Raw genomic sequence first — 23,305 nt, 5'->3', positions numbered from 1 at the left:
GATTGCCTTCCAAGACAAAAATTTAATGTCACAGGTTGCCACGGGCTCAAAAGGAGGTGAGGTAAGCTGCTGTAGCACAAAACTAAGGTCCCATGGCATAACGGGATCAAAGATCGGAGGTCGAAGTAGCATAGCCCCTTTGAGAAAAGCCCTACAAAGTCTGTACGCCATTAGATTAGGTTTATAAGCAACATAAAAAGTAGAAATGGCTGCCAACTGCACTTTGATAGTTGCCGCAGCAGATCTCTGACTAAACAGTTGAGATAGAAACTCTAAAACTGATGAGATGGGAGCTGTATAGGGATCAATCTGTCTTTCATGAGCCCAAATGGAGAATCTCTTCCACTTACTGGAATAAATCTTCCTAGTAGAAGGCTTGTGGGAGGAAGACAGAATAGGAACCACCTCCAGTGAAAAATCATGAAGCCTGACTAGGGATGGAATTGGAGCAGCCATGCTGTCAACCTGAGGGTCTGGATGGAGGGGTGGAACTGCCCTGAAATACGAGTCAACAGATCCAGCTCTGGGTCCAGAATCCACGGCTCATCCATTAGATAAGAGTGAAGAAAAGGAAACCAGATCTGACAAGGCCAGTGTGGAGCAATCAGTATCATTTTGCTTCCCAAAGACTGCTTTCTGAATAACCTTCATTATCAGGGGAATTGGAGGGAAGGCATAGAGAAGACCGGAGGGCCAATCGTGAACTAAAGCGTCCCTGGGTGCTTCCCCTTCTGGGGGAATAAAGGGTGAAGTAGCTGCTGCATTTGGCATTGAGGGGGCTGGCAAATAGATCGCAGCAAGGCTGACCCCAATCTGCAGAAGATCCGTTCTGCCACTTGTTCATTCAGGGACCACTCGTGAGGGATCAGAATAGCTCTGCTCAGCCTGTCGGCAATCACTTTGGACTTCCCCGGAATGTGAGTTGCCACTAGAAAGCGCTGGGAAGATACTGCCCACTGCCACACTCGAAGAGCCACTCTGCAAAGGGGATACGACCTGGTTCCTCCCTGTTTGTTCAGATACCAGACCACTGACATGGTGTCCAAGTGGATTGCAATTGTCCTATGAGGAAGAAAGCTTTGAAGTACTTGCAACGCTAATAGCACCTCTGTCATCTCTAAGACACTGATATGCAAATGGATCTCGTGTTCTTGCCAAGTGCCTTGGACAGTCCTGCCAAGATAATGCCCCCCCACCTGATCTGGGAGGCATCCGTGGTCACAGTGGCAATCGGAGGAGGAAGAACGAAAGGCATACCCATGTTGAGATTGCTGGTCTGAAGCCACCAGCGCAGATCCTGCTTGCACCTGTTGGTTATTACAATAAAGCGGGAGAGTGGAAGGTGCTGAAGAGACCACTGGGCAAAAAGTAACCACTGAAGCATCCTCATGTGAAGTCTTGCAAGAGGGACTAGCATAATAGTGGCAGCCATGGTCCCTAACAGCTGGAGGACCATTTTTGCCTTGACCTTCTTCAGTGGTAGTAGAGTGTAGACTTGCTGCTGTAAAACCTGAATTCTCTCTTCTGGCAGGAAAACCCTCATGAGAACTGTGTCTAATTTGGCGCCGATAAAGGTAACACGCTGCGAGGGCAACAATGCAGACTTTTCCCAATTCAAGGTGATTCCCAGACTTTGGCACAGGGCAATAGTGGCATCCCTGCTCTGTAGTAGTAGATGCCTGGTGGTGGCAGACAGGAGCCAGTCGTCCAGGTACGGAAACACTTGGAATCCCAGATGTCTCAAGTGAGCCGTTACCACTGCCATGCATTTGGTGAACACCCTGGGGGCTGTGGTGAGACCAAAGGGCAGGGCGCGAAACTGAAAATGACTGGCTCCCAGCCGGAAGCATAGGTGACTTCTGGATGCCCTGTCCATTTTTCTATGATAGTAAGCATCCTTGAGGTCGATGGAGCACATCCACACATCTTTCTCTAATAACGGGGGAATTGACTGTAGCGTGACCATGTGGAACTTGGACTTCTCTACATGAAGGTTCAAACGGCTAAGATCCAAAATGGGTCTCAGGTCCCCTGTCTTTTTCAGCACCAAAAACAATCTGGAGTAAGTCCCTAATCCTACTTGGTCTGAGGGGACGGGCTGGAAGGCTCCTTTTAACAGCAACATTTGAACTTCTAAGTTTACAGAATCCCTTTGACTGGGTGTGATGTCAGGGATTCTTTTGTTTGGAGGGGGAGATGAAAGAAAGGGAATATGATAACCTTTGGAGATTCTCTCTAATACCCACTCGTCTTGGAAGATGGCTTGCCAGGCTTCTGGGTATAGAGAAATGCGACCCCCGATTGACTCCAGAGATGCACAGTCAGGCCTCCTCTCAGGAGCGCTGGTAGGGAGAGCCACAAAAGGAATCACAGTCCCCCTGGTTACGCGGGCCTCCTCTGCCTCTAGGGCAGCGTCTACCTGAATTTCCATCCCCTCCAATGCCTCTCGAGGAGGAATCACTCTGTGCGTCATGAAAAAACCTCTGCGATTTTCTGAACCACATTTTTCCACCCTTCTGGCCCTTGGGATAAGGTCTACAAGGCATGGAAAAACGGACTCCCACGGCAGACAGGGTTTTTCCTTCCTGCTCACACCTAGTGAGAGTATCCTTCACCTTGGTTCCAAATAAGGATGAACCGTCAAAGGGCGCATTGGTGAAGGTAGAATTGAAGGCCTCTGTGAAGTTGCACAGGCGCATCCAGGAGTGTCTCCTAAGAGAGACTCCAGAACCCGCTGTCCTGCTTCCTCCAACGGCTGCGTATGAGATCAGCCTCATGGAGGAGTTGGTAATAGAATTTAGGGTAGACATCTGAGCATTGACTTTCTGAGCCACAGTATCAGAAAACGTTAGAATGTAGAGAATCTCCCAACTCCTTTAGGAGATTCTTTGGAGCCATGTAAAATGCGATAAGTAGTTCAGTGACCGCAGTGTATAGGCAGCTGAAGAGAACACACGCTTCCCATACCTGTCCATAGCCCTAGACTCCTTGTTAGGGGGATGGACGGTAGATAAAGTTTCTGAAAGTTCCTTCTTGGTGGCTGCCACCACCACCATGGCTGCTACACAAACAGAACAACAACAAGAACAACAAAAAAAAAACAGGGGAGGACTAGGTCCTCTAACTGAAACGGGCCTAGCCCGTAAACACTAAGGGAAACGGGATACCAGAAAGTTCAATAAACCGTTAGAAGTAAAAACACACACACACACACACACTAGCTATTAAAATAGCTTTTGGAGCTACTAAATTGAATAAACAGAAAATCTGTACTTAGCCAAGGCCAAGAGCGAGACCACGTCTGAGCTGTACGAGCGGCAAATGAGATCTGGGGATAGGTGCATTGCAGCATGGGATACCTCTTAGCCACGAGCCAATTGAAGACTTTGAGCTAGAGTATGGCCGGGTCGGAGCCGAGGTTCGGCTCCAAACCCACGGGTAAGAATGTAGGCGAGCTTGGACTACATAACATCTAAGCTTACCTGTCATAGACACATTAGAGCTAAAACCTAGAAAAGCTGAATCAGGAAACAGTAATCCACATTATTCAATCAACTGCTCAATGCCTGACAGCTTCCCTGCTGTTGATGTTCCAAGCACTTTTGTTAGCTGCACATGACAATCTGGACAACACCCCACACACAGACAAAATTCTTTACAGTCATACAAATGTACCCAGCTATGGATTTTCAAGTCTCTATAAAGTTTGATGATCACCACGGATAAAACTGGGTCCAATACAGAGTGACAAAATCATCTGCCTTTATTTTCTCAGGAATCATTAAAACTGGCCATTAAACATGCAAGTCTAGTGTCTTCTACAAAAGGCATAGCAGTTGCTCATTTTCAAAAATTTTCTAGAAAGAGAAAAATCAACTGATGCACCCTGATAAGCTCTTCAACCCTTCTTCAATCAAAGAAACTGAAATTCTTGGGAAATACTCCCCTAAGGCAACACCTTGAGTGAAATAATTGCAAAGAAGTGAATTCAGATTCACTCTTACTGAGGTAAGCCCTTGTCCAATTAGGAAACTACAAACTGAAATAAATGTGACAAGAGCTAAAAACCTGGCTGTCATTCTTCCCAGACTTATTAGACTTGCAGTTTTACTTCTTAGCCATTCCACTCAAGCTCCTTATTAACAGATTAGTACATATACTGTTCCCCTGCTGTGGAAGAAGGCTTACATGATTCCACTTTCTACAGATAAGCCTTCCAGTTAAATTAATTATAGACTCATCACCATACTGACCACCTTTGGTTAAGGTTCTGAAAGTACAGTTGTGTAAGTGGCACTAACTCATAACTGTAGATGTTTAGATTCCTCACTGCTGCAGTAGTCATTAAGCTACATTGGTTGTATCTTGCCCAGACTGGTCAGCTTCCAAAACCTCTAGGTCGCTCACACATCTTCACTCTAATTGCTAATTGGACAGCCCTGTGAAGGGGCGTTAACATGCAGAATTAAGTTTTTCTCAGTACTTTCTTGCCACCTTGTGAAGCAGCAGCTCAGAGGCTTCACAGGAACAGCAACTGGCTTTTAGCTTTTGTCTAGCAGATAAGTTCCCAATAGGGAACCCTTCCACACAGATTTACTGACCCATTAAGGAAAAAAAAATGTATCTTTTGAATTGGGGCTTTAAGTGTTATTTCCCCTTTAAGAAATCAGTTATTATTTCAAATACAGCAAGTTTCCCATCAGGGACAGCTATTTCTGGCACATAATTATTTGGGGGATATTTCTGTGAGAAAATGTATTGCTTGTGTAAACTCAGTTATTTTTGTCAGTGTTTTGAATGCACTGGGATTACTACCTGTATGTCAGTGCTTGTGTACACCTTGTGAGAACATACCTGCAATACCTGCCATTTTTTTCTGTCACTCTATTTTTATTTTTAATAAAATAGTCTCTGACAAGATTTTAGTGTTGCTTATTTATTATAGCTATAGAGGACTGTATATTTGAGTATGTGTGTGCTTCCTGTTAACAGTTTTTGACAACTTACCTTCCGACCAATTCACTCCAGCAATGAATACTGCCTTTTGAGACATCTTCCTCAATTACAACATGAAGACTTACCCCCACTCCTACTGTTCAGTCGTCCGCTGTACCTAGAAAGAAGAAGCAACCTATCAAAAGGCCTTTGCCAGCGCTATTGGCTCAGTCAATCCCTCAGTCAAAAGTAGGTGAATCATGCATCCTCTGGTGTGGTCCTTTCAGCCAGCATGAACTGGGGGTCAGCCACATCTCCATTGGCTGTGCTGATGTATGATCTGGGCATGGGAGAACCCTCTTCTCTGGATCAGGGAGACTACACATTGTTACAAGATTGCATCATGTTAACTAGGGAGACTACATGACCCTGTAAGATCTCAAGTTTCTTTTCCATTTTTTTCGAATTTCTAAAATGTCCAGCAGGATTAATACCATTAAATTATGCAATGCCCCTGCCATCTCCATAACTGACTGTGTACTAAAAAATTTGTAGTGCATGGAGCTCAGTGATTATGCTCAGATATCCATAAAAAGCCAAATCAGTTTAACCCTACTATGGCAAGAGATGCAATCTTAACAAATGCACCCCTGTATAACTTATTAAGGTCAGGTCTCACGCTAGGCAGTTAAATCTGTCAGTGCTGACCAGTAAATGACAGAGGCAAAATAAAAACAAATTTGTTTCTGCCTGCTCTCTGTGCCGGTAACATGCCTCTGACTTATGAAAGTTGATGGAATAACAGGATTTGTGTTAGCCTATATTTTCTGAAGAATACAAAGTCTGAACGTCAGATATATGTCATTATTTAGTGACTTCAGTCCTCAGTGATTTGTAGAAAACCACAGACTTAATGAGGAACACACCAAATACACGAGGCAAACATGTGGACATTGTGTGAAAATCTGGACAATTGAGAGGTATGGCAAGTTGAGTGTAACCCTAAAAAAACACTTTTTACACTGTTTTTCTGACAGCGCTTTTAAAGCCGGCAAAACACTTGGCACTTTTTTCTGTAAATAGTAGTCCAGGAGCAGATAAAGCTCTATGCACTACAGAGAATTATGATACGGTCTCCAATCATAGCCCATTCTTATATGTTCACAACATGGGTGCCAAGATTCACCTCTCCTGCTTCACTCTTGGGGTGAATTTCTTGGCATCCATGTACTGAACATATAATAAGCAGGTTATGATCAGCAACCTGCTTATAATCCTCTCGTATATTCAAATAAAGTCCAGCTTGCAGCACTACACTACACAACTGTACCAACTATATTTTCAAAGTCATAATACAAGTAGTTTTACATCTGCAGTCATCCTGAATGAAAGCGCTGCTGCAATTTACATACTCTCATTCCTTCCCACCTTGTGAGGGGATGGATGGGTGGAGGTAATGGTTATCACTATGAGGACTTCAGCATGGAAGCAGCTCAGACATTAATAAAAGCAGATACATACAGCCGGGAATTCAATGCAGTTATTTTCAAGCAATTCCTAAGACAGCCTAGGCATGTTGTTTTAATTCATGTTAGACTCAGAGTTCCTTTCCTGCATTAATGCATGCATTCATTAACTAGCAATCTGCACTTAAATGCCTGTATCCATGACATTTTCACAAATATTTCAGATGTATGTTTGTTTATGATACTCTCTGTACTATGTTTGTATGTAAACTCTTGTTAGGACACAGTGTGTGCTTGAAATGTTCTCCACAGGCCTCAAATATAGATAAAAACTACTCTGATGGATCTTTCCAGTAAAGAAAATATATAAACATTTAACTTCTATGACTACATTTTCAAAATATATTACTGTAAGCAGTCAGTGATACACTTTAACTGTACTTTGTTCCTAAGCATGACAACTTTTACTTACTCCAAAAAGCCATGTTCCTTCAGAATAGACATCTTCTGGGCTATTTGTTTATCCTTTTTGGAAAGGCAAGCAAAAATCACATCTGAAATGTTAAACAGAGTTTGAAATTACCATCATTCAAATACTGCAAAACAGTATTAAAACATTTCAAATGTAAAATACACATTCAGTGTGATATTGAGCTTCAAATGCAATTCTTTTTGTATAACAAAGTCTATCAGCAGTTTTCAAAAACAGAAACAGAATCTGGTCCTGTGCAGCACAGGTTAATGCTATGAGCCACTAACTAGCTTTAGCATGTACTGCAGAATGAGTCTCTCTCCACCAGCATACTTTGTGACTAAATCAGTCACTAATGCAGATAAGTGTTTACTGGTAAACAGAAGAGAGACAATCTTATCCAGTGGGCTTACCATTTAATAAATGAATAACCTTGCAGGCTGTATTATTTTGCTAAACTTCATTGATCCAATAAAAATGACAAGATGCCCAGGTAAAATAAGAAAAGCAAAAATCATCAAATTACCTCATTCTAACAAAAAAGACAATCATTTCTGTACGCTGAATGTTGACTTGCACTGGTAACTAAATGAAGCAGACAGACAGACAAAACAGAGAAACAGCAAATTATTAGTAACAAAGAGCAGACAATATATTTGAGTAGCCTACTTTATAAACAAGGACAAGACTGTTAAAATAATAAATCCACTCATATGGCAAAAAAAGAAAAAAAAACAAAAATGGTGAATGTGCAGGAAGTTAAATCAAAGTAAATAACAATAAATATGAATACAAACCACAAAGAAATGGAAACAAAATCTTTAATGAAACATAAGTATGACCAAATGAAGTTTTGCACCTGCAAACTTGGGCACCTCATCAGTCAACATGCATATTTAATAGCAAAGAACACCTAACAGTGTTTAAAATACAAGACTAACTATGGTAGAATAAGTAAAAATGACAGCCACATAACTCATTATGAAACTACTGTTTACATACTTTATACTTATCACAGTGTACTTTTTCAGACACAACAGCAAACATTTTGGTTTTATGTCTAATTTAATATATTGTGTGTGTGTGTGTGTGAGCATGAATGCGTGCGCATGTAGCACTCAAATACCTATAGTATAACTGTACTGCAAATACCTACAGTACAACACTGGACCTGATGGAGCTAAAAAAAAAGAAGGTATGTCTTACCACAACATTGCATCTGTGTTGTCAATGGAGCTAAAAAAAGAAGCTAGGTCTTACTACAACATTTTATCTGTGTTGTCAATCTTCACATATTCTTGAAAGTGGGTTCGGGTCCGAACCCTCGGAACCGACTAGGCCGTTATTTTAGCTCGCACGTACCAAAACCTCTCAAGCTCAGCTCTACCCATAATGCTCCTTACCAAATTACCTCACATTGAGTTTGCATAAAAAGAAATGACAGACAACTACCACAGAAAAGAGAGAAACTTTATCCGAGTCCAGAAAGAGAACCTCCGTCACCCTATCCACCATAATAAAAACATGGGATGGGGGGAAGGAGGGTGGGTATGTCAAGGACATGTGAAGATCGACAACACAGATGGAACGTTAAGGTAAGACAAAACTTCTTTATCAATCTTCACAAAGTCCTTGACAGTGGCACAGAATCTCCAGCAACTAGAATCTTGGGATGTCTCATGGAAAAATATTCCTGAGGACCAAGGAGCCGAAGGAAGCCCTTCCCCTAGAGACCAAATCCAGTTTATAATGAGTAATAAAGGTATGTGGAGAGTCCCAAGTAGTCACTGCACAAATTTCGTCAAGAAAACTTTGGAATAAAACACTGAAGATGCACATATTGCTCTAGAGGAATGTGCCCTAACAGGCTTTTGTAGTGATAAATTGCTTTTGTTACAGACAAAGACAGACGGTCCTTAATCCACTTAGCTAAGGTAATTTTGGAGACTGGTTTCCCTTTTGCCACTGAAGAAAAGGAAACAACTGACCTGATTTTCTGAACTCTTTTGTTCTGTGTAAACAGAAGCGAAGTTGTCTATGTATATCTAATAAATGGAGAAAATAGTCACCTTTGTTAGTATAACTAGGGAAGAGAAAAGTCTGGTTCAGGGTGGATTCAGAATTACCTTATACAGAAAGGAAGGGTTAGTTCTCAAGGAGACTCTATCCTTATGAAAAATTATATATGGAGGGTTACAAGATAAAGCCTGAATCTCTGAAATTCTTTTTGCTGAGGTAACGGCTACCAAGAATAATGTTTTCCAAGAGAGGAACTTTAGATTGCATTTATCTGAAGGTTCAACGGGTGTCTAAATTAGAGACTGCAGAACCAAATTCAGGTGCCGAGGTGCTAAAAGTTCCTTATATGGCAGTCTGAGCATCATGGAGCCCTTAAAAATAGCTCTGCAAAGTTTATGGGACATCAAAGACAAGACATTAAGAACCGAGTGAAAATTGGAAATCACAGCTAGATGCACTCGAATATTAGACACTGAGGCTCCTCCTTCAAACAGTGATGAGAAAAAGTCAAAAACCTTCTTGACTGGAGCTGAATATAGGCCAATATTATATTTGGACATCCAAAAAGAAAACTTATGCCATTTGCTGAGATATAATTTTCTTGAAGAGGGTTTGTGACTGGCCAAAACGATTTATTGAGCTGATGAGCTAAAAGAGAAATGCCTTGCAATCATGGGATTTGGAGAAGCCATGCTGTTGAGGTTATGAAGATTCGGGTGAACCAATCCATCCAGGTGGGACAACAGGTCCGGAGTTGGATCAGGACTTAAAGGCTTCCGAACTAGATGAGGCCAAAGGAAGGGAAACCAAACTTATCGATGCCAGAACGGGGCAATGAGGATTATCTTGTTCCTTTAAAAATTGGGATACAAGAGGGGTCAGGGGGAATGCATATAGAAGCCCAGGGGCAATCATAAAGAAGAGCATCTCTCGATGACTCCCCTGGAGGGGGGGGATCAGGGCAAAGTATCTGCTGCACTTGTTGTTCAATGGGGATGCAAACAGAACGCAGCAAGGCTGGCCCTATTGACGAAATATCCTTTCTGCCACTGACAGAGACAACTCGTGAGGCGTTAGGACAGTTCTGCTTAATCTGTCTGCAATCACATTGGAGGTCCCCGGAATGTGCATTGCTGTGAGAAAGGGGTCGGATGAAATTGCCCATTGCCAAACTCTGAGGGCTTCCCGACAGACGGGGCAGGACCTGGTTCCCCCTTATTTGTTGATGTACCAGACTACTGCCATGTTGTCTGTCTGAACTGCAGTCATCCCTGAGGGGAGGGCTAAGTGAAATGCTTGCAACGCTAACAGCACTGCCCTCACCTCTAGAACACTGATATGCAAGTTGGCCTCCACAGGGAATCAAGTGCCTTGGAATGTCTTTCCCAGATAATGCCCCCCCCCCCCCAATCAGGGATGTGTCTGTGGTCACTATGGCTTGGGGATGAGAGGAAACAAAGGGACGGCCCGTCAAAATTTGGCTGGAGTAAAGTCACCATTGAAGATCTTGTTTGCATCGGTTGATTACTGTGATCAAGTGACACATCGATTGCTCTGACATCGACCATTGAGACGCTAGTAGCCACTGAAGGATTCTCATGTGATATCTCACTAATGGAACTAGGGTGATCGAAGCAGCCATGGACCCCAGAGCTTATAGTAAAAGCCTTGCTGGTACTTTGTTGTTGCGAACTATCTGGCTGACTTGCCCTTTTATTCTTTGTGGTCTTTCTGCGGGTAGGGACTCAATGCTTGTGACCGTGTTTATCTCCACTCCAATGAATTCTGTTGGGCAAGGCTGTAACTTGGACTTTGCATAGTTTATGGTGATGCCTAGATTTGCACAAATCTGTAGAGTATAATCAAAAGCTTCTTCGAAGAAATGCCTGGTGGGAGCAGTAAGGAGCCAGTCATCTAAATATGGAAACACCCGGAATCCTTGCAACCTGAGATGAGCTGCATGCACTTGGTGAACACTCCGAGGACTGTGGTGACACCAAAGGGCAGTGAGCCGAGTTGGCAGTAAATGGCTCCCAGCCAGAAGCACAGATCGCCTGAAGCATTTGCCCACTTATACGTGGTAAAACGCATCCTGAAGATCTATCTATACAGCGCATCCAATCATCTTTTCTCAAAAATGGGAGGACAGACTAAACTGTGATCATCCGAAATTTGGTCTGCTGAACAGACCTGTTCAACCTGCTGAGATCCAAAATTGGTTTCCAGTCCCCTGTTTTCTTTGGCACTAAAAAGAACGTGGAGTAGACTCCGGATCCTATTTGGTCTGATGGGACTGCTTGGATGACTCTTTTGTCGAGCAGTTTTTGAATTTCTAAGACTGTTGCTTCCCTGTGTGTGGGTGGAATGTCCAGGATTTTGGTCGTAGGTTTTGGATGGAGTAGAAAGGGGATATTGTAACCTTTGGTTATGATCCTCTGCACCGAAAGGTCCTTTATCTTTAGCCAGGAATGATGGTGCAGGGATAATCACTCCCCGACTGCCTCCAGTGGAAGGCAACAGGGCCTCCTTTCAGGAACGCTGATAAGAGTTCGCAGAGAAAGACTCCCTGGAACCCTGATTCTGCTGGCCATTTCTACCTCTTCCTTGGTGTCTTCTTGTTTTTTTGCAAACATAAAAAAAAGAAAGGTAAAAGTACCAACAAAGAAATACCAAAAGGTAAAGGGAAAATATACCAACAATGATATAGAACATTACCAAAAGGTAGAAACAGAGAGTTGCACTCACACTAAAATGAACTAGGAAGGAGCGGGTAGATGAAAGGTAGAATAAAGTAATAGAAGGTCTGAAATATAATGAGAAGACATTCACTTACAGAAAAAAAAACTGCTTCACTCGAGAGCTTACAGGTGACATGAAGCGGCAAACAAGATCTGAGGTAATTTGGTAAAGAACATCATGGGTAGAGCTGAGCTTGAGAGTTTTTGGTACACATGAGCTGCTATAACGGCAGAGTCGGTTCTGAGGGTTCGGAATTGAACTCACTGTCAAGAACTATGTGAAGATTGACATCATCAGATCAAATGTTCCAAATCTTCACTAACACTATACATAAAGCACTTCTGTTTTGCAGTCCGTCTGATAGCCAAATGGAAAGGGGAATCTTTGTGTACTTTAGCTTTAAAAAGCTGAACTTTTGTACAATATCTTAGGTAATTAACTATTAGATAAAAAGTGGAGTGACTTCATAGTCTATTTTCGGCCATGGAAGCAAGGGCAAAGACTGTACCGGACTGCACAGTGAACAGTGTGAAAAATCAAAGAAAGCAACTGGAGAATAAAATCAAAACCTAGACCCTGGAGTTGTGTCACTAATTCTAACAATTGTGGCACCCATTTAAGGTTGAGTAATGAACATGTTAAGTTAGTGAGGAGGAAAGTTCTGGAAGTATGCAGTAAAGATGGATTTGGGAGTGTCCCCCGTACACTGGGCAGTGAACATGAATTTAGCAGGTTGAAAGTGAAGACCTTGGAAAATGGGCATCAAACTTGAATATTAGAAGACGGGAGGGATAGCATGTGAAAATACTTTGCAGACCTGCTCATCCAAAACCTACTCTGTTCCAAGAATGAACATGTAACCTACAGTGCTTAGTGACTGTGTCAGAAGTCTTAGAAGTAACAGCTACACAAACGTACACATTCTCATAAATATAAGTGGAAGCAGCCCTATCACTTGAACAGGTCTGGGAGTTAAAAAGACTGACAAGACTGAATTAGACATCAGTTACAGGCTCACAGATTACAAGGCTTATGAATTAATGATCTTCTAGAAACATAACAGCTGTAACAGCATGACAATATTTCCTAACACTTCTAATACAGATATATATATATATATATATATATATATATATATATATATATATATATATATATATAGACAGAAGATTCTTGAAGAATAGTGTTTGAGAAGCACTGTGCAACCTACCTGTACTTCTCAATTACTGACACTTTGTATAATAATAGGTTCCTCATTCTAGTGTTAGCACCCCCCCAGTAGTACACTACAGACATACCTTTTCAAAAAGAAGCACATTAGACATTTGACTTGTACATCACATAAAGGTTATCTTTAAGCAACTGTAATAAACAGAATTTAACCACAATTCATAAAGCAATTGTGGCACCATTCAAAGTTGTTTCAAGCGGCTTGTTCAAGGTTTTCAAAATGCAGCACGTTACAATAATGGGTCAAATCACTGAGGTAGTGCAATGATCTCTCTTAAGTACCTAGACTGGTTCTTCAAAATTATAGAATATGCTTTTCTAATTCTGATAGACATATCTAGGTCAGAATTGAAAATGCTGTCGACCACTATCCACAGATCTTTAATGATGTACAATATTTTTCTGTTTTTTTCCTTTTCTCCCCATTACCTACTTATTATCAAGTTTTACTAACTGGTTCTCACTGACCCACTAAATGACAGCTGAACACAGAAGCATTACACGTGTGGTCAGTAGAGTTCTCTTTGCATGGCCCTAATCTTGATATTGGTGGCTACTGTGAGGATCTGTGTCAGAGCAGACCATCCAACTCTCTGAGTTGCAAACTGCTCTTAGGTCATCTTATACAGTAATCATCAGTAATTTCCTTTCTGTCAAACCTCGTGATGCTCCATTTACTAACATTAAAGGTGAGATGGTTACCAATACTATTACTATAACAACCTTGTATATTTTTGCAGATCATCTTGGACAACTTTAGCATCTTCTGTTGATGCAACTAGGTTACCCATCTGCAATCATAAACAGCTCTGGTTAGCCAGGGCCTATATCTCACATTGGTATCAGAGAATAGTTGACAAAGAAATACTCAGCAGAGAACCTCTTGAGACAACACTAGTAACTGCTATTAGGACAGAAAGGTAACTCCCACTCTGTCACTGCTATTTTCCCTAAAAGAATTATGGATGGACTGACAAAGCTTTTCATTTCCCAAACATTCCCTTATAAAGGGCAGTATCAAATGCCTCAGCAACATCATGATAAGCAGTATCCACAGTCTGTCCTTCATCAAGTGCTGTTACTTCTTCAAAGGATGTCACAAGATCCAAAAGTATAGTCAAACGTCCCCATTAACAAACACATAATATTCCAACTTTAACAATAACAGGTCCCCGATGTCATTCTGGATAAGTGCTATTATGACTATTGATGATTTTACAGAGAATACTGGTCAGGCTGATGGGTTTAAGTCTATCTGGATCTAATGTGGCCGGGCCCCGTCACTTGTGAACTAGAACCACTACAGCCTGTTGCCAGAGGTCAGGAACATGATCTCACACTAACATTTACAGATGACAGACAAGTGTAGGCCTAGTTTTCCTTCATTCTGTTATAGGAAACTTCGAGGTTATGCCGTTTGGCCCCATGGAAATGAAAGTTATAGATTTAGTGTAATGCGAAATCTGCTTGGAAGATTCATTCTTCATTAACTCACGGGATTTCATTTACCATGCATGCCTTGTCTGGTGGATATTACCCTGCCAGGCTATACAAGTACCTCTTTTCTCAGGATTCATTCATCTCTCCCCTCCCCTTTCCAAGTTATTATCCATTAATTAAATCATTTAGTTGGATCCTGGCAGTCCTGGGCTACTTTGCTAGTTTTCACTGAAGACTTCATTTTTCTCAGTTGGTTTAAAGGTTGTTAGTACAGGTCTGCAATCTACTTTGCCATTGATTTTTGCCTTCTTTTGCAGTATATTGCACTTTCATTGACAGGCATTTTCCCTTTCAAATCAGACATTTGGGATAGCACCCATTTGCTTTTTTTTTTTTTTGAGGGGGGATTTCTCTCCCCTTACTTTTGCTCCATGCATCTGCATCATTGAAAAGAAAATGTCAAATGCCCATAGGTACCCACAGTTACTCTGCATATGCATGTTTTCACATCTTTTCTACTAATTAGTAATGTGCAACTTGGTTTACAGTGTTTAAGCTCTACTCAGACTTGCTTACTAGAATATTTAAAAAGCAAGAGATGCAAGCTGAGGCAGGACTGATTAGTATTTCACCAACGGTGTTCACTTTATGTAAAAGATCCGTATGTGTTAAACTATTAATACATAAGTAATCTGCAGAAAAAGGTGGAATGAAATTCTGGTGCACTGGCAAATATAACACTTTGCCTTTACAAGTTACAATAACATTCTCTGATCTTCAGTTTACTTTTTGTGGAGTGAACATTGTACAATCTGAGCAGCAGTATAAAATACACTTAGTAAAATGCCACAGCTTGAAGGAAGGTAGATTACTGTTCTACTCAATTTTAAAATAAAGCAAAGGGTACTTAGAATGAGCTGTGCCAGTGATGCAAAGACACGAAGTCATACCACGTCACAGTGAGGACTCCTCCTATATGGAATTTCTATTTCACAGTGCTTCAAATTACTACTGTATTTAATATCACCTTAACTTCCAATTTTTGCGAGATGCACTTTGCATGTGTTTTTGTTTTTCTTGTTTGCATTTTTTAGCTAATGTGAACCTTTGCTAAACAGTTCCAAACGCAAAAGCTGCTAACCTGAGTAGCAAGCAGATAAAACAACAGACCTAGACTAATACAATTAATAAGGAGTTAAAACTGACATAGAAACACCAAGCACTACATTAACTACTTCGACATACTGGATAGTGAAACTGAACTAAACCTCAGTGACACAGTCAGTTAACAATTTGCATTTGCTAAGATGCGAACAACATGTCATTATCACTGGGCCATGGCGATAAAAGCCCAGAAATTACCTGGATGACAAGAATTCAGTTAGCAGCTCAAGCACCGGAGGAACTGCCAACAGAGACAGAGAGAAATTGTAACCCTATGACTGCTCACCTCAATTTCTCTCTCTAGGGGAAGTGACTGGGAAAGGTAAGATGGGATATTAGCACTTTCCAGATTGGGAAAGGTAAGACGGGGTATTAGCACTTTCCAGATTTTTTTCACCACAGAAATGGGGAGCTCAACATGCAGCAGCAGCGTAACCACAGAGAACATGTGAGCAGGAAAATGCAGGGTTGCATCACTGCAGAGGTAGGGGTCACCTCTCAAAAACTTCCACTGCATGTCTACATGCCAAAATGATGTCAACATGTTGAGCCTAGAGTTTCTCTCCACACAATCCACTACCAAAAAAACAACCAACCATGGTATGCTGACCCCCTTCCATATCTGCTCTATCCCCACTCATGGTATGTTCATAGCCTGCAAAACACAGATGTACTAACGCTATACTTCTCTGTCTAAAATGCACACACACATACAGCTACTGAATGCTTAATTTGGGACTTCTAAATGCTCTACCATCAACAAATACTATTTTCCATTTTTTTAGTGTCATGTCACATAAATGTTTTTGTCTTGTTTGCGACACAAACTCCATGCTACTCACATAATGCAGTGCCACACTATATAGTCCTAACGTCACTGTTGTAACAATTATGCATTCTAGAACCTAAATCATGGATTTATTTGTCATTATATCTTACTACTTCTGAGTGTTTGCTTTCCACATAGGACTCCAAAGCACTGAAACCATGGAGGAGGTATATTACTGGAATCCTGGCAATCCCACATACAAGTTCTTCAAACTGTTTTACTAATTATTGTAACTTCTTCTTCTTCTTTCGGCTGCTCCCATTAGGGGTCGCCACAGAAGATCAACTGTTTCCATTTCTTCCTGTCCTCTGCATCTTGCTCTGTCACACCAACCACCTGCATGTCCTCTCTCACCACATCCATAAACCTTATCTTAGGCCTCCTGGCAGCTTCATCCTTAGCATCTTTTTCCCAATATACTCTGCATCCCTCCTCAGCACATGTCCAAACCAACGTAATCCTGCCTCTCTGGCTTTGTCTCCAAACCTTCCAATCTGGGCTGAGCCTTTAATATACTTATTCCTAATCCTGTCCATCCTCGTCACACCCAGTGCAAATCTTAACATCTTCAACTCTGCCACGTCAAGCTCTAACTCCTACATTTTTCTCAATGCCACTGTTTCCAACCCATATAACATAGCTGCTCTCACTACCCTCTTGTAGACCTTCCCTTTCACTCTTACTGGTACTCGTCTGTCACAAATCACTCCTGACACTCTTCTCCACCCACTCCATTGATCCCAAGTACTTAAACTCATCCACCTTCGCCACCTCTACTCCCTGCATCCTCACCATTCCTCTATCCTCCCTCTCATTCACACACATATATTCTGTCTTAGTCCTGCTGACCTTCATTTCTCTTATCTCTAGAGCATATCTCCACCTCTCCAGGGTCTCCTCCAACTGTTCCCTACTCTCACTACAGATCACAATGTCATCTGCAAACATCATAGTCCACGGGGACTCCTGTCTGATATAGTCTGTCAACCTGTCCATCACCACTGCAAATAAGAGAGGGGTCAGAGCTGATCCTTGATGTAATCCCACCTCCACCTTAAACACATCCGTCACTCCCACCACAGACCTCAACGCTCTCACACTACCCTCGTACATTATCCTGTACCACTCTTACATACTTCTCTGGCACTCCCAACTTCCTCATACAATACCACAACTCCTCTCTAGGCACCCTGTCATATGCTTTCTCTAAATCCACAAAGACACAATGCAACTCCTTCTGACCTTCTCTGTACTTCTCCATTAACACACTCAGAGCAAACATCGCATCTGTAGTGCTCTTTCCTGGCATGAAACCATACTGCTGATCACGAATCATCACCTCCCTTCTTAACCTAGCTTCTACTACTCTTTCCCATAACTTCATGCTGTGACTGATCAGTTTAATCCCTCTGTAGTTACTACAGCTCTGCACATCACCCTTATTCTTAAAAAATCAGTACCAAAACACTTTTTCTCCATTCCTCAGGCATCCTCTCACTTTCCAAGATTTCATTAAACAATCTGGTTAAAATCTCCACTGCCATTTCACCTAAATACTTCCATGCTTCCACAGGTATGTCATCTGGACCAACAGCCTTTCCATTCTTCATCCTCTTTATAGCTATCCTTACTTCCTCCTTGCTAATCCACTGCACTTCACGATTCACTATCCGCACATCATCCAACCTTCTCTCCCTCTCATTCTCTTCATTCATCAACCCCTCAAAGTACTCTTTCCATCTGCTCAACACACTCTCCTCGCTTGTGAGTACGTTTCCCTCATTATCCTTTATCACCCTTACCTGCTGCACATCTTTAGTAGCTCGACCCCTCTGTCTAGCCAATCGGTACAGGTCCTTTTCTCCCTCCTTAGTGTCCAACCTTTTATACAACTCTTCATATACCTTATCCTTAGCCTTCTCCACCTCATCTCCTTATACTCTTGTCTACTTTCTTCATCTCTTTGACAATCCCACTTCTTCGCCAACCTCTTTCTCTGTATACTCTCCTGTACTTCTTCATTCCACCACCAGGTCTCCTTGTCCTCCTTCCAGATGTCACACCAAACACCTTTCTAGCCATCTCTCTTACTCTGCTGTAGTTTCCCAGCTATTCGGTATATTGTAACTAATTATTATCACTACTGCTTTCCAATAGTTACTCTGACGAATCTTGGCAGTTTCAAGAATTCTGGTTTTAAGATTTTCCTCAATAGTGTCAGGGACAGCATCGTTACACATAGTCTGCTACTCCCTGTGTTTGCTTTGGAAACATTTTATTTTATGCTGTCCACAAGTTCACAGTAGTCATATATTCTGAAGCTTGTATATCAGTAGTAATATTGTAGTTCATGGTAATTTACTTCTGAACACTGTTAGCTGACTAATCACTACACAGAATGCAATATCTGTAAATGAAGAATGATGACTAAAATGTTTTTTTTTTCTTGACCTCTTCAACTATTTTTGAAATTAAGTGCTGTGTCATGTATACTATGTATCTTATGACTAATGTAGGAGTAACTCTGCCATTGAGGAAAATATGTCAACAGCCCACAGTCAGCCATAGTCAGCCTACGTAAGTAAATATGTTGCTCCTTCTGTGCTGACCAGTTTCGCACAGTGTAGTTTCAGTACTGCCTATTTTATCTTAGCCCATGCGTGATAACACCAACTAAAGAAGCTCCCAAAAAAAGCTCCATGAAATGTAGGTAAAAAACAGAGGGTTTATTCCAAATAAACGTAACGTGAAGCGCTTTTCGTCTACCAACAAATGAGTAAACTTCATCAGACATAGTACATTGCATGTAATGATGTTAAATAGCTTTTCATCCAAACATCTTTTAAAATTCAATCCAATCAAACATGTTTAAAACGCCGCCAAAACCACACAATGGTAACACCCACAACAAAGTTAACCCTTCATGGTAATTCAAAGTAAAATAAATGCAGTAACATTAAAAAAACAACATTTTATATAAACACAATAAATATAAATGTGTAAAAACTATATAATATTTCTAAGATATAAATATAATAAAATGATTGCTGTAATACATAAAACTGCAAAGCATGAACAACTTAACGCAAAAGATTTTTTAATTTTAAAATACATGTCAAGGACACCAACTCACTGATACCAGGAGGGCAATAAGAATTTAACCTCAATTGCCAAATTAATTCTCTCTTTTCTAACAAAAGTTCCTGGGGACCTCCCTTTAAATCAAAGGCAACTTGATCAATTACCCTAAACAGAAAACTATGGGTAGCATTTTCCTTACAGTGCTTTGCTAGTGCATTAACAGTGTTCCACTTCCTTATACTGTACGTGTGCTCACAGATCCTATCCCTTAGCCTCCTGTCGGTTTTGCCTATGTAGAATGGAGGACAAACCTGGCAGGAAGCCAAGTACACCAATGATTTAGAGTCACAATTGAACCTACCCTTAGTCTTAAAATCAGTGCCTCTAACACTAAAATTTGTACCAGTAGCTATAAATTTACAATAGTTACATTTTTCACACTTACAGGTCCCATCTATCCTATGTGTGTGTTTCTTCTCCACCTCAATAATATTTTTAAGTTTCTCCCTTTCTTAAAAATTACAAAGGGGGAGTCACCTAACTTTTCTACTAGTCCATTTTCTGCAAACAGAATGTTCCAGTTCCTGTTTAAAATACCTTTCAGTTGTCAAGCTTCTAAACTGAACATTGTAATAAAGCTTCTCATTGATACATATCCTTGGCAATTATTGTGAGCAGGTGCGTCAACTTCAATATCAGCTGTTATCCTGAACTGACCAGATACCTCATGTGGACTCTGGTGTGTAACCCTCACCGTTTGTTCATTACATAGAATCGGTCTAATCATCCCAGATCTTCTTTTGTTTTGTACCTCACCTATCAAGTCAATGACCAAACATTCTTGACAGCCTCTACTAATAAACATGTTCTTTAAAATGTCACACTCGTCTAGAAAACTAGAATCTTCAGTTGTCATCCTTGCTGCTCTCACCAATTGTCCTTTCAACACAGATCTTTTTTGGTGCAGGGGATGACAACTGCTGTAATGCAACATGGTGTTAGAATAAATCGGTTTACAATAAATTTGTGCTATAAACCAATTTTTTACCAGGTCTTTCCTTAAATCAACGTCTAAATATGTAATAGCATTCTCATCACAGACATAGGTGAACTTAAAGAACAGGGTACTGTTGTTGAGGTGTCCAACAAATTCATCCACCTCTGACCTTGAGCCTTTAAACATTATAAAGGCATCATCCAAGAACCTAGTGTAAAGTTTAACCTCGTCAGTAAACATACTGTTACTCAGGATGTTCTGGTGTTCCCATTGAGCCATCACTAAGTTAGCGTAGCTACCACCACAAGGTGAGCCCATGGCCACTCCTACTACTTGTCTATAAATGGTGTTGTCGAACATCACACAATTATTTTTCAGTATAATGTCCATTAATTCTTGGGTAAGTATGATCTCCCTGCCATCTGCCCCATGATGCATCATTCTTTCAACCACCCAATCTATCCCTACTTCATGTGAGATGGAAAAACACAAGTCGACAACATCTACAGTGATGAAAATGATCTCTTTGTCGAAACCAAAACTTTCTATAGAAGCTAAAAAAGCCCAAGAGTCCCTACAAATCTGATGCTCTTTTAACACACATTTTTTTAAAAATAGAATCAACATACTTCGCACCTGCGTAAGTGATAGATGACCTAGCATTCACTAAAACCCTCATAGGAGGGTCATGAAGGTTTTTATGTAGCTTAGGCAAACCAAATAAAGAAGGTGTCTTAGGATTTAGGTTGGTGAGGTAGTTAAACGTATCCAAATCTATCATACGTTCAGTGAATAAATCATTAATAAGAGTTAATAATTCTGTAAGCAATGTTCATCTCATTTAAACTTGATACTTCATATGTCCCACCATCCAAAACTGACCGCATTCTGTTATTGTAGTCAGCAGTGTCCATAATCACCAAACCACCACCTTTGTCAGGTTTTATTATACGGATGGGTGGTGCCATTAACGCATTCAAGGACTCCTTTTCTTTTACAGTCAAGTTTCCACCATTCTGGCCCATGCAACTCTTGTGTAAGTTCCTAAAATCGTACTCGCACATATGCTCAAAAAGAGCCAGTGTGTGATACAAAGGGGGGTTGAAGGTACTCGTGGCTCTTAAATGCTCAGTGTGGTCACTGCTGTTTCCAAATAGTAGAGTTAAGTTTACGAGTGTAAAGTTTTAGGTCCACTAACGTTTCAGCCAACCTGAAGTGCTCGGATGGGACAAAGGTTAAACCTCTACTAAAAATGTCACTCACATCTGGTTCAATCTCAAAACTAGAAAAGCTGTAAACCTTAAATTCACCACATGTATTAGTCAAAATAGTTGGTTTAATGTCTACCTGTTGTGTTTGTCCACCTCCTTCCTGGTTGTTTTCCCTCTCGTGTTCTATTTCCGTTGGTGATTCTGTCCTTTGTTGGAAAAAGAATCCTGTTCAAAAATGCCCCTGTCATGTTGGTTCTCATTTGTATTTACATGCTGGTTGCTATCAATTCCATAACCTTCATCAAAACAACCATTCCTCTGATTGTTAAATGAAGATCCTGCCTGTGATAAAAATGTACCAGAATTTACCAAGTTCTCATTGACCCTTAAACTGTTATCTGCAGTAGCCTGACTTAAAAATCTTTTTCCTTGCGATGGAGGGGGGGGGGGGGGGTTGGGTAAGCCACCCCCATTTTTATAGTCATTTATGTCCCTTTCGAGTTTTTTTAATTCCATTTCACTTTTCTTGAACAATTGTTGTTCAACCGATGTAAAAACTCTTTTATATTCGAACTGATAATGTACAAAATCTGCATGGGACCTTACTTCTTGGTCCAAGTTCTTAATGTCAATACCAAGACTGTCTATGGTTAGTTTATAATGTTTACTCATCGTCTCCATTAGTTCCATACCGTGCTTATTAAATAAACTGATTAAATCAGTGTGAAATGGAGTGCCTGCTTCTAATCCTGAAGGGTATTGCCAAGAGCGTAACCCTTTAGGAACCACACTCACTCTTTTATATTCCTCGAAGTATTTTAAGTCTAACTGCAATTTCTTCACTTTAAAGGATTTTTGATCAAGTTCTTTAAGCTTTGTAGTTATAGAGGCACTTACCCCAGTTGAACGCTCCTGCAAAGCTGTAAAACCTTGTTCTCCAAACACAGGTTGTTCATTCAACCATACGTCTACATCCCATAAACCTGAAGCAACAGAACTTGATGTCGCTCCAATATTACTTAACAGCAAGCCTCCCACTGTGTTCTTCCTAGGCTTGTAGAAGCACTACAAACTTGTTTTACTAGTTATTGTAACTAATTATCACTATTGCTTTCCTTATTCTGATGAATCTTGGCAGTTTCAAGAATTCTAGTTTTAAGATTTTCCTCAACAGTGTCAGGGACAGCATTGTTACATATAGTCTGCTACTCCCTGTGTTTGCTTTGGAAACATTTTATGTTTACTGTGAACTGATGGACAGGATGTCACATATTCTGAAGCTTGTATATCAGTAGTACTACTGTAGTTCATGGTAATTTACTTCTGAACACTGTTAGCAGACTAATCACTACACAGAATGCAATATATCTGTAAATGAAGAATGATGACTACAATTTTTTTTTCTTGATCCCTTCAACTATTTTTGAAATTAAGTGCTGTGTCATGTATACTATGTATCTTATGACTAATGTAGGAGTAACTCTGTCATTGAAGAAAATATGTCAACAGCCCAGTCAGCCATAGTCAGCCTACCTAAGTAAATATTTTGCTCCTTCTGTGCTGACCAGTTTTGCACAGTGTAGTTTCAGTACTGCCTACTTTATCTTAGCCCATGCGTGATAACACCAACTAAAGAAGGTAAGGACATGAGTAAAGACAGGTCTGATTATTATGTCTTCTAGTATGTTTTTTCACATTGAAGATCAGTGAATGTTTTTAAAT

The 23,305-nt window shown here is 40.8% G+C and overlaps 1 protein-coding gene across 1 annotated transcript in view; it reads right to left on the bottom strand.

Annotated features, from left to right (window-relative positions):
• LOC122802413 (SET domain-containing protein 4-like) overlaps positions 1 to 23,305 on the bottom strand; it is a 254,430-nt gene that overhangs the window by 113,063 nt on the left and 118,062 nt on the right. The window contains exon 3 of the mRNA XM_044072035.1: positions 6,874 to 6,955. Within this exon, the coding sequence (XP_043927970.1) occupies positions 6,874 to 6,955 (82 nt within the window). The remainder of the gene's footprint in view (positions 1 to 6,873; positions 6,956 to 23,305) is intronic.

This window comes from Protopterus annectens, chromosome 5.part0 (genome assembly GCF_019279795.1).
Source record: "Protopterus annectens isolate FY-2018-M chromosome 5.part0, PAN1.0, whole genome shotgun sequence".
NCBI lineage: Eukaryota > Metazoa > Chordata > Ceratodontiformes > Protopteridae > Protopterus > Protopterus annectens.
This window is presented reverse-complemented; position numbering and strand designations above follow the sequence as displayed.